The sequence below is a fragment of the Oratosquilla oratoria genome, chromosome 35 (assembly GCF_046742065.1).
Source record: "Oratosquilla oratoria isolate Oo_2021 chromosome 35, ASM4674206v1, whole genome shotgun sequence".
NCBI lineage: Eukaryota > Metazoa > Arthropoda > Malacostraca > Stomatopoda > Squillidae > Oratosquilla > Oratosquilla oratoria.
In genome coordinates, this window is record NC_134811.1 from 24990151 (window position 1) to 25005547 (window position 15397).

Below are 15397 nucleotides of genomic sequence, written 5' to 3' on the forward strand. Positions count from 1 at the left end.
CTTGGGTAAGGAGTACCGAAGAGTTTGTATTCTTCGGAACAAATGTAATTTTCGCAGGAAAATTAATTTTTCCCTGATACAAACCTGAGGTACTCCTTACCTCTAATGGCCCTCCTCATCCACCCCGCTAGTAGTTCCTTCTCCCTGGCCTGTCAACCCTCGTGACTAATTTCATACCTGGCTCAGACAATGGAGCTTCTACCCTCCTACCCTTTTGGGGGGATGGGGGGCCCCCCTTGCCCCAGGAGGGCCCCTAACTGAGGATAATGGTTGCCCAGACCCTCGGAGTGAGGTGTTTTCAAGCACACACAGTGTTAGCGGTAGAAACGCGCCGCGTATCCTTGGGTAAGGAGTACCGAAGAGTTTGTATCAGGGAAAAATTAATTTTCCTGCGAAAATTACATTTTTGCCAGGTAAAAATAATTGTGGAATTTTGATGGATATATATTTAGAAGTAGAGTTGATCGTAACTAACACAGTATTTAAGAAGAAAGTGAAGCATAAGAACACATGGGAAAGGGTGGTGGATAGAAGAGTAGTTGATAAGGCTTTAATGTACAATGTAGTGTTATCCAAAGGAAAGATAAGAGTTTTGGATGTCCATGTTCTTAGTGGAGAGAATGTGGGAATATCAGATAATTTTTTTTGGTGAAAAGATAAGTTGATGCTGGAGGATAGATAGAGGAAGAGGAAAAAGGCAGAAGGTAATGATGTGCTTAGAGCAAACATTTTAAGTGAGAAGGAAAAGGAGCAGGAATACCAGGTAAACCTGATATAAGTGTTGGATATGTTGAAGGATAGAGTAGAGGTGGGAGTGGAAGAGGAATGGCTGTATTTCAAGGAGGAAATGGCAAGGTGTGCAGAGATGTCATGTGGAACAAGGATGATAGGAGGAAATATAAGAAAGGGTAGTGAGTGGTGGGATGATGAAGTGAAGATGGTAGTAGAAGAGAAGTGAGCATTCAGGGATTAGTAGCAAAGTAGGACTTGGGAAGAATATGAGTTACAAAGAAAAAAGAAGAGAATCAAAATGTAAGATAAAGGAGGCGAAGAGGAAAGCAGATGTAAAATGTGGTAGGAGTATGACAAAACTTTGAAATGAATGAAAAGATGTTTTGGATGGAAGTGAAGAAAGTGAAGGGAATGAGCTAGGTAGGGAGGAAAAGGTGAAAGGTGCTGATGGACAGATGTTAATGGAAGTGAAGTCAGTAAGGAGAAATTGAGTAGAATATTTGAGCTGTTGAATGTGGAGGAGGATAGGAAGATTGATTGTGGTGGTGGGAAGTGCTAAGAAAATGATTGATGGGAAGAAAAATGGAAGAGGAAAAAATTAGGTGAAAGGTGCTGATGGACAGATGTTAATGGAAGTGAAGCCGGTAAGGAGAAGTTGGGTAGAGTATTTTAGAGCTGTTGAATGTGGAGGGGGATAGGAAGATTAATTGTAGCAGTGGGAAGTGTTAAGAAAATGAGTGATAGAAAAATGGAAGAGGAAAAGATGAGGTAAAAAGAGCTTTGAAAATGATGAGAGCTGGTAAGGCACCTGTGTTGGATGGGTGCCATGCAGTGTTGGATAAAGAGAAGTACATTTATTGTGGACTGGCTAATATTTACCTAGTTGTAATATACGGGATGGGACCTATGCTTGTGGTGACCTGTCTTTGTATCTCTCCGCATCAAGTTTTATCTTAAAATCTTGTATAGTGTTTCCACATACTGTTTTGTTGTCTAATTTGTTCCATGTATTTATCGCTCTGAAGATAAATGTGGGTAAAAGTAAAGTGATGAGATGTACAAGGGGTGAAAGTGGCAGTAGACTGGAAGTGAGCATTAAGGGAGAGCAACTGGAGGAAGTGGATAGTTTTAGATATTTGGGTGCAAATGTGGCAGGAAAAGGTGGAGTGAAGGTGGAGGTAGAATGTAGATTGAGAGAAGCGAGTAAATGCCTTGGTGGTTTAAAAAGTGTAATGAGGAATAGAAATTTGGGAATGGATGCGAAGAGGAGACTGTATGAAGGAGTGATTGTGCCAACAGCACTGTATGGAGTAGAAACATGGAACATAAGAGAGGAAGAGAGAAGGAACTTGAATGTGTTTGAGATGAAATGTCTAAGAAGTATGATGGGGGTTACTAGGCTTGATAGAGTGAGAAATGAGGAGGTGAGGAGGAGAACAGGGGTGGAAAAGGAGCTGGGAGATAGGGTTGATGAAAGAGTATTAGGATGGTTTGGACACATGGAAAGAATGAGTGAAGAAAGACTAGTAAAAGAGGTATGGAAGGCAGATGTGGAGGGAGTGAACATGAGGGGACGTCCTAGGATGAGATGGATGGATGGGGTAAAGGGGGCTCTGGGGAAGAGGGGAATGTCTGTTGAGGAAGGACGGGAGAGGACAGAAGACAGGGGTGAATGGAGAATGGTTGTATATGGAAGATGTTGTGATGCATGAGGTGGAATGGACGGGGGAAGGGGGGGTGAGGTAGTGTGTGAGCAAAAATTTTGACGCAGCCCGAAGGGATTTCTCCCTGTCCTCTCCTTTATATGGGGGGGCGGAGAGTGGGGGTCGCCGATTTAATGAAGCGGCCTTGCTATGTATGTGCTGTGTCCTGCAACACTGCTTCTGACCCAGGGCAGTGGACAGGGTGCAGGGATGACCCGTCATCTAGGAGGTGCTAAGATGGGAGGGAGGGTGGAGGGGTGTGGAGTGTTTTCGGGGATGGAATGGGTGGGAATGATTTTATGCCTTGTCCTTTTTGGCTACCTCCCTTGTAAGGGGGAAAAAGCCTTGGTATATATATGTATTTATCGCTCTGTGTGGGAAACTGTTCCTTTTCAAGTTTTTTCTATAACTATCCTTTTTCAGTTTTTTTCCATGTCCTCTCGTTTTACCGTTGTCCCACACTAACAAGTCGTTCCTGTCTAAAACTTCCATTCCTTTCATTATTCTGTATATAGTCAGCAAATCTCTTTCTCTTCTTTGTTCCAGAGTTGGTAGATTCAATTTGGACAGTCTTTGCTCGTATGTTAGCTTGGCGAGAGTCGGTGCTAGTTTGGTTGTTGCTCTTTGTAATCTTTCTAGTTTCTTAATATTCTTTTTGGTACTGGGTGTCCAAAGTGATGCTGCATACTCAAGTTTTGGTCTTATTAGTGTAGTTAGTATTTTCTTTATCATTTCTTCATCCATATAAATGCCACTTTGATTGACCTCAATAAGTAGTAGGTTTCTCCAAATATTTTATTTATATGCTTATCTGGTTTCATGTCCTTTCCAATCATTACTCCAAGATCTTTTTCTGAGTTTGCTTTTTTTATTTTTTCTTCCCCAATTCTGTAATCTTTTGATATTCTGTTTTTACTCTTTCCAAATTCCATTATACTGCATTTCTTTATATTAAATTTTACTTCCCACTTTTGAGTCCAATGCCATAGCATGTCCAGATCTTGTTGCAATGAGTTGCAGTCCTCTTCCGTTTTTACCTTCTTTAGTAATTTTGCATCATCTGCAAAGAAATTCATATAGCACTACGTCTTCATTCATGTCATTAATGTATATGGCGAACATGATCGGAGCCAGTACTGATCCCTGCGGGACACCACTTTTTACTTCTTCCCAGTTGGAGAATTTTTCTCTAATTACAACTCTCATTTTCCTCCCAATCAGGAAGTCTTTCATCCATTCCAATAATTTTCCTCTGATGCCACCTTTTGACTCTATCAAATATATTTGAGATGAAATGCCTGAGAACAATGGTAGGGGGTTACTAGGTTGGATAGAGTGAGAAATGAGGAGGGCAGGGGCAAGGATTGAAAGGTAGTTTGGAGATAGGATTGATGAAAGAGTATTAGGATTGTTAGGATGGTTACACATGGAAAGAATGAGTGAAGAATGGTTAGTAAAAGAGGTGTTTACAGCAGAGGTAGAATGAGTAGGAGGGGGTGACCAAGGATGAGATGGATGGATGGGGTAAAAGGGGCACTGGGAAAGAAGGGAATGTCTGTTGAGGAAAGAAGGGAGAAGACAGAAGATAGGGGTGAGTGGAGAACGGTTGTGTATGAAAGATGCTCTAATGCATAGAAGAGAGTATGTGGCAGAGGGGGGGAGTATGTGTGAATATTTTGACACAGCCCGAAGGGATTTCATCCTGTCTTCCCTTTTTCTGCATGAGGAGACAGAGAGGGTGTCGCCAATTAAATGAAATGGCCTTGCTATGGATGTGCTTTGTCTTGCTACATTACTTCTGAACCAGGGCAGTGGGCAAAATGCTGGCATGACCCGTCATCCAGGAGGACCCAAGAAAAAAAGGAGGGAGGGATGTGAATCGGAGAGTATGTGAGGATGAAATGGGTGGGAGTGTATGCCTTTGACTTTGGTTACCTCCTTTGTAAGCTGTTGGTATATGTATGTATGTAATTGCAGATCCGAGGTGACCAGTACCAACCCATCTTGCGAGACCATATTTGTAAAGATATGGCCCCCTTAGTGGAAGCACGTATCAGGCACATCCCCACATCTCCAGGGTCAGACTGGAGAGACCTGCCCAACATTGAACTTAGGCTGTCAGATGGAACAATGTGTAAAAAGCTGTAAGTGAACAGGTTTACATGATGTTATTTATGTATGAATACAGACGTCACATTAGTGTTGTATTGCATGTCTTGTAGGTCAATCCAGTGGCCATTGCCACTTCCTGGAAATTAAGAGATCAGAGGTAACAAATTGTGTGATCGATTTGTGAGATTATTAAGGTTAAATTGTAGTCATTATGAATAATATTTTGAAATTTCTTTGCAGCCACTATACCCACCCTGATAAGAAGCAAGGACGATCTTCAACAGGAACAGTACGAGGAGTGTGTGCATGTGCAGCAGGGAAATCATGCAACCCTATGGACCGACAGTACAACACGCTCATCCCATGGTGTTTACCTCACACTGGTAACAGGCACAATCATTGGTCAGGCCTGTATGGACGTCTAGAATGGGATGGATTCTTTTCAACTACAGTTACCAACCCAGAGCCAATGGGCAAACAAGTAAGATCTTATTTTTCATCCAGAAGAGTATGGGGAATCAATCAGTCTGTTGCCATTGGTCTCTCTTGCAGAAGAACTGTAACTTTCAGGCAACTGGCAACAGCCTCCAGTTAGGACCATAAGTCACTTAGGGAAGATGTGTTGTCATGGAATTTTTGGTGTGGGGCATAGTATTATGAGGCATTTTGTGGCCTCTGTGTGGTTGTTGTTTCTGAGGCAGTTTGAATGTGTGGCCAGGCCTAATCTCTGTTGGTTCTGTCACAATGCTGGATGGTGTCCTGAGCACAGGTGTGCCAGTGTGGTTCTTGTGAGGTGTGAGAATGATAATAATATATACATTTATTTTTTTTTACTTTTTCTCTCCCTTGAGTATAGAGTTAGGCAGTCTGTTCAGTGTGTATGTGCTTTTGTGTGGTATAGATGGTAGGTTGTAGGTGTTGGAATAGTATGCTGCTGGCAGTTTTTTATTGCATTCTGTTGTGTTCTAGTCATTTTGATGGCATATCAAGACCCATCTTTACATTACTTGACAAGTCTGATATTACTTTAGAGTAATATCACCCTTGACCCCTTATAAGGAGGGAAGGCTTGTTGGTATGTAAATGTGTATATGTATGTAAAGTTCAGATTGACTATATGTAAAATAATATTTCTTTATTCCAGGGTCGTGTGCTTCATCCTGAGCAGACACGTGTTGTAAGTGTGAGAGAATGTGCCCGTTCACAAGGTTTTCCAGATACTTACCGATTTTATGGCAGCATATTAGAAAAACATAGACAGGTAAGATGTTTTTTAACCAAGATTTACCATCCTTTTCAGATTTTTCTCTTCTTTTGTTTTTTGTGGGTAAAAGTAAGGTGATGAGATGTACAAGGGGAGAGGTTGGCAGCAAATTGGAACTGAGTATTAAGGGAGAGAGGCTGGAGGAAGTGAATAGCAATAGATAATTGGGGGCAAATGTGGCAGGAAAGGGAGGAGTGGACATGGAGGTAGAATATAGATTGAGAGAAGCAGTTAAATACCTTGGGGGATTAAAAAGCATATGGGGCAGAAACATGGAACATAAGGGTGGAAGAGAGAGAGTTGAAATGTGTTTGAGATGAAATGCCTGTGAAATATGGTAAGGGTTACTAGGCTGGATAGAGTGAGAAATGAGGGAGAGTTGGGATAGAAAAGGAGTTGGAGATAGGGTTGATGAAAGGTTTGGACACGTGGAAAGAATGATTGAAGAAAGATTAATAAAAGAAGTGTGGAAGGCAGAGGTGGATGGGGTGAACATGAGGGGGCAACCAAGGATGAGATGGCTGGATGGGGTGAAAGGGGTTGTCTGTTGAGGAAGGAAGAAGACATGATAGGGGTGAGTGGAGAATGGTTGTGTATGGATGATGCTGTGATGCATGGAAGGGAGTGGGGGAAGAGGGGTTAGGGAGTATGAGTGAATGATATTTTGATCCAGTTCAGAGGGATTTTTCTACTATTTTTCTACATTAGGGGACAGAGGGGTGAGGTTGCTGATTAAATGAAGCAGCCTTGCTGTGGATGTGTTGTGTCTTGCTTTATTACTTCAGACCCAAGGCAGTGGGTGAGATGTAGGGATGATCCATCATGCAGGAGGGGCCAAGAAAATAGTGGAGAAGTGGTGAATGGAAGAGGAATATGTGGGGATGAAATGGGTGGGAATGGATATGCCTTTTGACTTTGGCTACCTCCCTTGTAAGGGGGGGGGGGAAGCCCTTCTTTTTGTAATAAATTAATTAATCTATATCAGTATATCAATGACTTCTCTCCCTTAAAGAAGGTAGCCAGTCAAGGCATGCACCCACTTCCATCCGCCACCTTTGTTCCCCTCTCATCTTATCCATTCTTGGATGAAGGGTCATCCCTCTCTCCTGCCCACTGCCCAGGTCAGAAGTAATGTAGCAATACACTGTGCATCCACAGCATGACTACTTTACTTACACGGTAACTCCCCTCATTGTCCCTGTATTTAGAAAATGGAGAATATGGGGAGAAATCCCTTCGGTCTTCATCAAAATATCCATGCACAAGCATTTTCCACTCGCCCCTATCCACTGCCTCCTCCCGTCTCTGCCCAACAGACATTTCCCCTTTGCTCAAAGCCACTTTCACTTTATCCATTCATTTTTTTACCATCAAAATCACTGAGTGTTTCTTAGATGCTCCTTTACTAATTTAAAATATTTTGTACTTTTTGGACTTCAATTCATTTATTGGCTCTGCATATATATTGTGTAGATCTTGTAACAATTGGCAGTCTCGTTCTTTGCTTTATCTACAACCATGTTAGTGTGGCTTGTACCTTCCCTCATGTCATTGACATACATAAAAAGGCTACACCCCTTATAAAGGGGAAAGGCCTTTTGGTATATGTGTGTGTTTGATTTGTTTTGTTTATCTCATTGAATGGGTGGGAATGGATTTTATGCCTTTGTTTTTTGGCTACCTCCCTTATAAGGGGGAAGAAGCCTTTGGTGAATGTATGTACCTCTTTGTAGTAGAAGATACAGGTGACTAGAGAATGGTTGTGTATGGATGATGCTGTGCTGCAGGGAAGGGAGTGGGTGGGGATGGAGGGGTGAGGAAGTATGTGGGAATAATATTTTGTGAAGACCATTTTGAAAGTTTCATTATTTCTGCCTGAGCTGAAGCCTCTTCAAAGATTTCACCTCCCACTATTAACTTGGTGATTACTTCCCTGTCTCAATTTACCATTTATAAACCTGTAAAAGAGTTTCATTTCATCTTTGCCTTTATCTGCTACACCTCTTTCAAAATTGCTTTCTTCCTCCCTGTGAATTCTTGTTTGTAAGCTTCTTTTGTTTTATAGCTTCTTCCTCCATTTTCCACCCAAGCCTCATTTTGCAATCTCACTTTTTGTTAAAACAGTCCTGTTTCTATTTCTTCCTTTCAATAGTCTTTGGCACATTTTTATTCATTCCCCAGTTGTAAAAGTCAAGAAAGTTTTCCCATTTCCTCTTAGACCTGTGATTTTCATGAATTCCTCCCAGTTTGCTTTTTCAAATAATAACCATAAATAATTTGCTTTCCCAAAATTGAGTCTTTAATGCCAGTGTGATTCATTCCTTGGGATTTTTTTCCCCATACTTTATCTGATATTGTTTGTTACTTGGTCACTTCTTCCTTTGGGGTAAAGGTAGTTCAGGGAGCTGATGATGTCTGGCTCTTTTGTCACCAGCAGATCTAATCTTGTGGGAATATCATCTTTTACCCGAGTTACTTCCTTTACCCACTGGATCATTTGTGTTCTCCATTACTATATTTAACAGGGTATCCCCAAGGTACCCTGGGAAAATGAAAGAATATTGGGATGGTTTGGACATATGGAAAGAATGAGTGAGAAAAGATTGGTAAAAGAAGTGTGGAAGGCAAAGGTAGAAGGAATGAACATGAGGGGGGGTGACCAAGGATGAGAAGGATGGATGGGGTAAAAGGGGTATTGGGAAAGAGAGGAATGTCTGTTGAGGAAGGGAGAAGTCAGAATATAGGGGCAAGTGGAGAATGGTTGTGCATGGATAATGCTGTGATGCATGGAAGGGAGTGGATGGGGGATTGGGGGGATGGTGGAATCTGTCTGATATTTTTATGTAGCTCAGTGGGCTTTCTCCCCATCTCTTTTTCTGCACAAGAGGACAGAGTGGGGGGGTTGCCCATTAAATGAAGTGGATGTGGTGTGTCTTGCTACATTACCTCTGACCCAGGGGAGTGGGCGAGTTGCAAGGATGACCTGTCATCCAGGAGGAGCCAAGACAAGAGGTGGGGGTGGTAAATGGGAGTGGAGTATGTGAAGATCAAATGGGTGGGAGTGGATTTATGCCTTTGATTACCTTGCTAATAGGGGGATGAAAGCCTTCAGCATATGTATGTATCCCCAGGAATCTGCTTTGCCATTTGATTTCCACTCCTCCCTGTTTATTAAATTGCTACTTTAGTAGTTTTCTACAGAGGAGTTGTGTCTAAATAACATTTCTTGACATTCAGCTTCATGGTGGCATATGTCCTCCCCAAAGACAAGAGTGAATGAGGCTGAATATCAAGAAATCTTATTGGACACAATTCTTCAATTCTGTCCATTAGTTTTATTTTCAGGTGGATTGCTTCAGCCTTGTCCTAACTGGTTCGTTTCTTCCATATTTGTTTTTTCTTTCACCAAACATTACATCTTCACCCATTTCTGGGGAGTTTGGTCTCCACTGAATACAAATTTGTTCCGAAGAATACAAACTCTTCGGTACTCCTTACCCAAGGATACGCGGCGCGTTTCTACCGCTAACACTGTGTGTGCTTGAAAACACCTCACTCCGAGGGTCTGGGCAACCATTATCCTCAGTAAGGGGCCCTCCTGGGGCAAGGGGGGCCCCCCCTCCCCCCGCAAGGGTAGGAGGGTAGAAGCTCCATTGTCTAAGCGGTAGCGATCGAGTCAACATCTCTCACAGTTCCGTGCTTGTATCAGGAAATTAATTTCCTGCGCCAATCCCGCATCGTTCGATTATCTCGAACGCAATCGGCATCGGCCTTCTACACCCTTCCAACGGCGTCCTTTGTGTGGAACGTCCTGCATCGCCGCCTTCCCCCTGCTTGGATCGTTCGATTATCTCGAACGCAATCGGCATCGGCCTTCTACACCCTTCCAACGGCGTCCTTTGTGTGGAACGTCCTGCATCGCCGCCTTCCCCCTGCTTGGAAGCGCTTGAGTCCCCTTTATCCCTCTCTTTAATCTCCACCGGGTATTCTCCGCTTCTCTGTAAGTATGGAATCTGGTCCTAGTGTTGTTGTTCGCGATAGCATGTGTGCCTTCGCCCGTGGTGAATTTCGCTGCCGGGCTCTTCTCCCACCGACAACTGTGGACCCACACTCTTGGTGTATCCATTGTCGGAATCTGGCATGTTCCCCTTCATCCCCGTGTACTACGTGCGCTCAATGGGGTGATAAGCAGTGGTCCGCGTATTTTCATGCTCACCGGAAGGTGCAGCCACGGGTCAAGATACGCGGGCCAGGAAGATGGCTTCCCCCCTCACCCGACACAAAGAGAAGGCATGCTACGTCGGCGGAGGACGCGGGCAGTTGTCTCCCCCCTCCTAAGTGTAGTAAACGGAAAGGTTGTACAATAGCCGCCCCGAGTCAGTCTCAGGCTAAATTGTCTCCTGTTCCTGCCAAAAGGGGGGCTAGTTTCGACGGGCACGCGCCATTGGCCCCCGCGAACTACCCCCCGGGTACGAGCTTTTTCCCGGTTGCGTCCGCTGGCTCCGCGATGCTCCCCGGCAGCTCCACCCCCCCACGGACAAAGGAACCGAGTTCGGAGATTCGGAGCGCGTCAGCCTCTTCTCCTTCTCGGGTGACCCCCAGTCCCACCCCTTCCACCTCTCGTCAGACGAGCCGGGTCATCACCGGAACCCTTTCTATGCCCGGTGGGCAGGAAGCCCGAGGTGTACCCACACGCGCGTTCGTCGTAGGTGACTCAGCTTCGTCCGGAGGAGGCAGTCTCCCCCTGGCGTCTCCCGGACCATCCGCACCCAGGCGGGACCCTCCAAGAGGACATTCCCCGGACCTCCTCCCCACTCTCTGTTCACTCGTCACTACGTTGAAGGAACAGATGGAGGCCCAACGGGAATTTTTCCGCGCTTCTCAAGCGCGGTTCGTGCACCGCACGGAAGCTCGTGAGGAGTCTCCGCCCCCAAGGGCCCCCCTCGACCAGCTTCCACTTGCTCAGCCCCCCCCCTGAACCCATCAGTGACGAGGATGGTAGCGTGCGGTTCCTCTCTGCCCGTGCCGACCCCTCCTACGCCGACGACGATGTCCACAGCGCCGTAGGGGGGGGTCACGCTCCCTTTCCCCTCCCGTTTCCCAGTCGGAATCCTCGATGGTGGTCCCACCTTCCTTCTCGGACGTCCTCGCGAGGGTTCGGAGGGCGAATCGACTGGGCCCCCCGAAAGAAGAGGAAGCCACATTCGAGTCTGACATCTTCATGGCGGCCAACTCTCACAAAGCCCAGCCTACTCCCCTCCACCTTCCATGGAGTACGCAGACGGCGAGGGCCATGGCCCAGGCCTCCGACGCTCTCGCAACAAGGACGACCGAGAGGGCGCGTTGGCATCCGGTCCCATTGGAACACCAGAAGCGCTTCTACACCCCATCGGGGTCAACCCTCAGACCAGCCTCGATCCCGGCGAGGTTACCAGAGCTGGTTAAGGCGGACGCCGAGTCGCTGCGCAGACGAAACGTCCTCCTCTCCGGCAGGGAAGTCAGCGACCACATTCATTCACTGGCTCTGTCCCTGGCGGTGAACTCCTGGCTAGAACGCCTCCTTGCCTCGGCGAGGGAGTTCTTACCCGAACTACAACCCCAGGAAGAATGCGACCTCCAGGCTTTTTTGGCAAGCGCGAGCAGAGCCCTGAAGCATCAGGCTTCCTGTCTCTCAACGTCCTGGGCCAACTTCGAGTCCCGCAGGAGAGACACCATCCTCGGGGACCCCAGTGACCCCCTCCTCAGGGAGATTTATGCTCCTTTGAGGAGGGCCCCCCTGCTCACCCACACGCTGATTCCCCCGGATGTGGTGGACTCGGCAATCACTAGCACCAACCAGTTGCTACACAACAGAGCCATCGAGAGAACAGCCGTCTCTAGCTCGAGGCCAAGGACCACCCCCCCATCGACCCCTCGGTCCTTTCAGACGCAGAGGCAGCCTTTTCGTCTCCCTAAGCGGGAAGACGGGCCCCCTCCCCATTCGAAGTCCAAAGCCCAGACAGGAAAGCCCCGCCCCTTCCCCAATAGAGAACAGGGGCGCAAACATCCTAGAGGCTCTGGACCCCAACGCAGGAAATTCTAGGAACTCGCCTGCCCTCCCGCACAGGATAGGAGGTTGCCTCTCTCTCTACTGGAGAGAATGGGAGGCTGCCGGGGCGGAGGACTGGACCATCCAGGTTATCAAGGCAGGCTATCGTCTTCCTTTTCACACCATCCCCAGCCTCTCCCCCTATCCCATCCAAGTCAGCAACTACCATCCGGACTCGGATCGCGGGCGGGCCCTAGTGGAGGAAATCTCCACTCTGCTCCAGAAAGGAGCACTCGAGGAAGTCTCAACTCCGGACCCGGGGTTCTACTCGAGGCTATTCCTAGTACCAAAGGCTACAGGGGGGTGGAGACCTGTCATCGATCTGTCTCCTCTCAACAAGTTCCTTTCCCTGACGAAGTTCCGGATGGACACCCCAGAGGCCGTGAGGGCGTCTATCAGGGAAGGGGACTTCATGGTGTCCCTGGACCTCCAGGACGCCTATTTCCAAATACCTGTCCATCCCTCATCCCGAAAATTCCTCCGCTTCGTCCACAAGGGCACCACTTTTCAATTCACCTGCCTATGCTTCGGCCTCTCCACAGCACCCCAAGTCTTCACCAGAGTGTTCAAACTCGTCTCAGCGTGGTCCCACTCCAGAGGGATTCGCCTACTCCGTTACCTGGACGATTGGCTGATCCTGGCACACTCCGCCCAGCTATGCCGCGACCACCTGGGGATAGTCCTAGCTTTCATCCGCAAATTGGGCTCCACGGTCAACCGGACGAAGTCAGATTTCATTCCAAGACAGAGAGTCACGTACCTGGGTATGGTTCTGGACTCTTCCCTCATGCAGGCATTCCCAGTAGAGAAGCGAATCCAGAATCTCTCTTCCCTCGTCGTGCAGGCACTATCGACCGGGTTCCTCACGGCCAAACAGTGCCAAGTCCTCCTGGGCCACATGGCCTCCGTCGAGAGGTTAATACCCAGGAGCAGACTGAGAATGCGACCCCTACAGTGGCTCCTCAAGTCCCAGTGGTCCCCGCTAAGGGGAGACACCCGTCAACACATCACCCTTACCGGAGAGGTCAAGCATTCTCTTCTCTGGTGGAAGGACCCGTGCAACCTGCTCGTGGGGATGCCCCTCGGCCCATCTCCCCCCGAAGTCCTCCTCTTCTCCGATGCCTCCAAGGAGGGCTGGGGGGCCCACCTCAACGACGATCACGTCAGCGGTTCCTGGTCCACGGTCGAGCGGACAGCCCATATCAACTGGCTAGAATTGAAAGCGGTACTGCTGGCTCTCCGTCACTTCTCGGGTCAAATCTCGGGGAAAGTTGTGGGCATCATGTCGGACAATTCCTCGGTAGTAGCCTACCTGAACAAGCAGGGGGGCACAGTCTCCCAGGACCTCTGCCATCTCACTATGGAGATCCTCCTATTAGCCGAGAACCTCCAAGTGACACTCAGAGCTCGCTACATCCCAGGGAAAAAGAATGTCTGGGCGGACCACCTCAGCAGAAGGAGTCAGGTAATCAGCACGGAGTGGTCCCTCCATCCGGAAGTGGCGACCTTCCTCATCAACAAATGGGGCTCCCCTCTGGTGGACCTTTTCGCCACCAGATGGAACCACCAGCTCCCGGTGTATTTCAGCCCTCTCCCGGATCCGCTGGCAGCGGGAGAGGATGCTCTTCTGCAAAGCTGGGACAACCTCGACACCTACGCTTTCCCACCGTTTCCCTTGCTCCAAAAGGTGCTCCAGAGAGTACGAACCGCATCCAACCTTCGGATGACTTTGATCGCTCCCTGGTGGCCGGAAGCCCCATGGTTTCCAGACGCCCTCGAGCTAGCAGTGGAGGAGCCCCTGGCCCTTCAGGGAAGACCCGACCTTCTACATCAACCAGTCAACGGGGCCTGGCACAAGAACCCGTCAGCCCTGGCACTTCACGCGTTCAGACTATGGTCCGGATCCTCCTAGAGAAGGGTTTCCCCAAAGAAGTGGCAGAAGACATGTCCTCCCCTATTCGCTCTTCCTCAGCTGCCCTTTATCAAGGGAAGTGGAATGCTTTTGCAGAATGGTGCCACTCCCGAGCAATAGCCCCAGAGCAAGCCACCATTCCTCTGATTGCCTCCTTCTTCCACTTCCTCCGGAAGTCCAAGAAGATCTCCCTCTCGGCAGTGCAGGGCTATAGGGCAGCTCTTAATCAGGTGTTTTCTCTGAAGGGCATGGATCTAGCCCTGTCTCCAGAAATTTCCATGCTCTTCAGACATTTCAGAAAATCATGCCCCCCCAGGGAGATCACTTCTCCTCCATGGGATGTGGCATTAGTCCTCAACGCTCTGCGGGGCCCCCCTTACGAACCCCTCCGAGATGCTAATTTCAAGGACCTCACCTTGAAGACAGTCTTTCTCTTGGCCCTGGCGTCTTCCAAGAGGGTCGGGGAGTTGCATGCCATCTCTTATCGAGTCGCCCACTCGAAAGGATGGCAAGAGGTCTCCTTCACTTTTCTGCCCCAATTCGTTGCCAAAAACCAGGATCCGGCCAAAGCCGACCCTAGATTCTGGTCCTTTAGTATTCCTTCCTTGGACGACTTTGTAGGGGGCGAACATGCAGAAATGGTCCTATGCCCGGTACGTGCTATCCGGACCTACCTCAAGAGGACGAAGCATCTTAGACCAGACTTGCCAAGACTGTTCGTCTCTACCAGGGGTACACCCAAGCCCGTCACTAAGACTTCCATTTCGTACTGGATCAAGGAAGTCATCCGCAGGGCCTACGCCTCGAGCCCCACGGATTACCCTGGAGCAAAAGCTCATGACCTCAGGGCAATAGGACCCTCCCTAGTCTTCCGAAAGAATCGGTCAGTCAACCAGGTCCTTCAAGCAGGTATATGGAAGTCCCAGACTACGTTCACTTCCTTTTACCTCAAAGATGTCATGTGGGAATCCTTAGGGACCTTCTCTCTAGGCCCCATAGTGGCTGCCCAAGAAGTCCTGAGATAACATACCCCGTACCAATGGCACACAGCCAACCCTGAAGCCTCATCCAAGTTCTGGATCGGTAACCACGGGGATACCTATCTCAAGTCCTTCTCATACTCCTACATTCCCTTACCTCACCGAGGGCTCTCAAGCATTCCAAGGGAATCAGTTCGAGCCCTACAAGGGGTACAAAGTGAGTATGCCCTGTCTGTCTCCACTCTGGGAACAGATCCAGGTGCCCTTCACAGTTTCGGGGAATGTATAAGGGTCTGGTCAACGTAGATCTTAGCACTCTACATTTTCTCCTTACGAGGGTTTCCCAGGCTAGACAAATACTTCCTTCCCCCCTAAGTCCAAGTCTCCTTGGGTAAGGAGTACCGAAGAGTTTGTATTCTTCGGAACAAATGTAATTTTCGCAGGAAAATTAATTTTTCCCTGATACAAACCTGAGGTACTCCTTACCTCTAATGGCCCTCCTCATCCACCCCGCTAGTAGTTCCTTCTCCCTGGCCTGTCAACCCTCGTGACTAATTTCATACCTGGCTCAGACAATGGAGCTTCTACCCTCCTACCCTTGCGGGG

At 48.0% G+C, this 15397-nt stretch overlaps 1 protein-coding gene across 1 annotated transcript in view; it reads left to right on the top strand.

Moving 5' to 3' along the window:
• Nucleotides 1–15397, top strand: part of LOC143018594 (DNA (cytosine-5)-methyltransferase 1-like) — a 61778-nt gene that overhangs the window by 44553 nt on the left and 1828 nt on the right. Inside the window, exons 21-23 of the mRNA XM_076174096.1 lie at nucleotides 4413–4579; nucleotides 4788–5028; nucleotides 5692–5808. Coding sequence (XP_076030211.1) covers nucleotides 4413–4579; nucleotides 4788–5028; nucleotides 5692–5808 — 525 coding nt within the window. The remainder of the gene's footprint in view (nucleotides 1–4412; nucleotides 4580–4787; nucleotides 5029–5691; nucleotides 5809–15397) is intronic.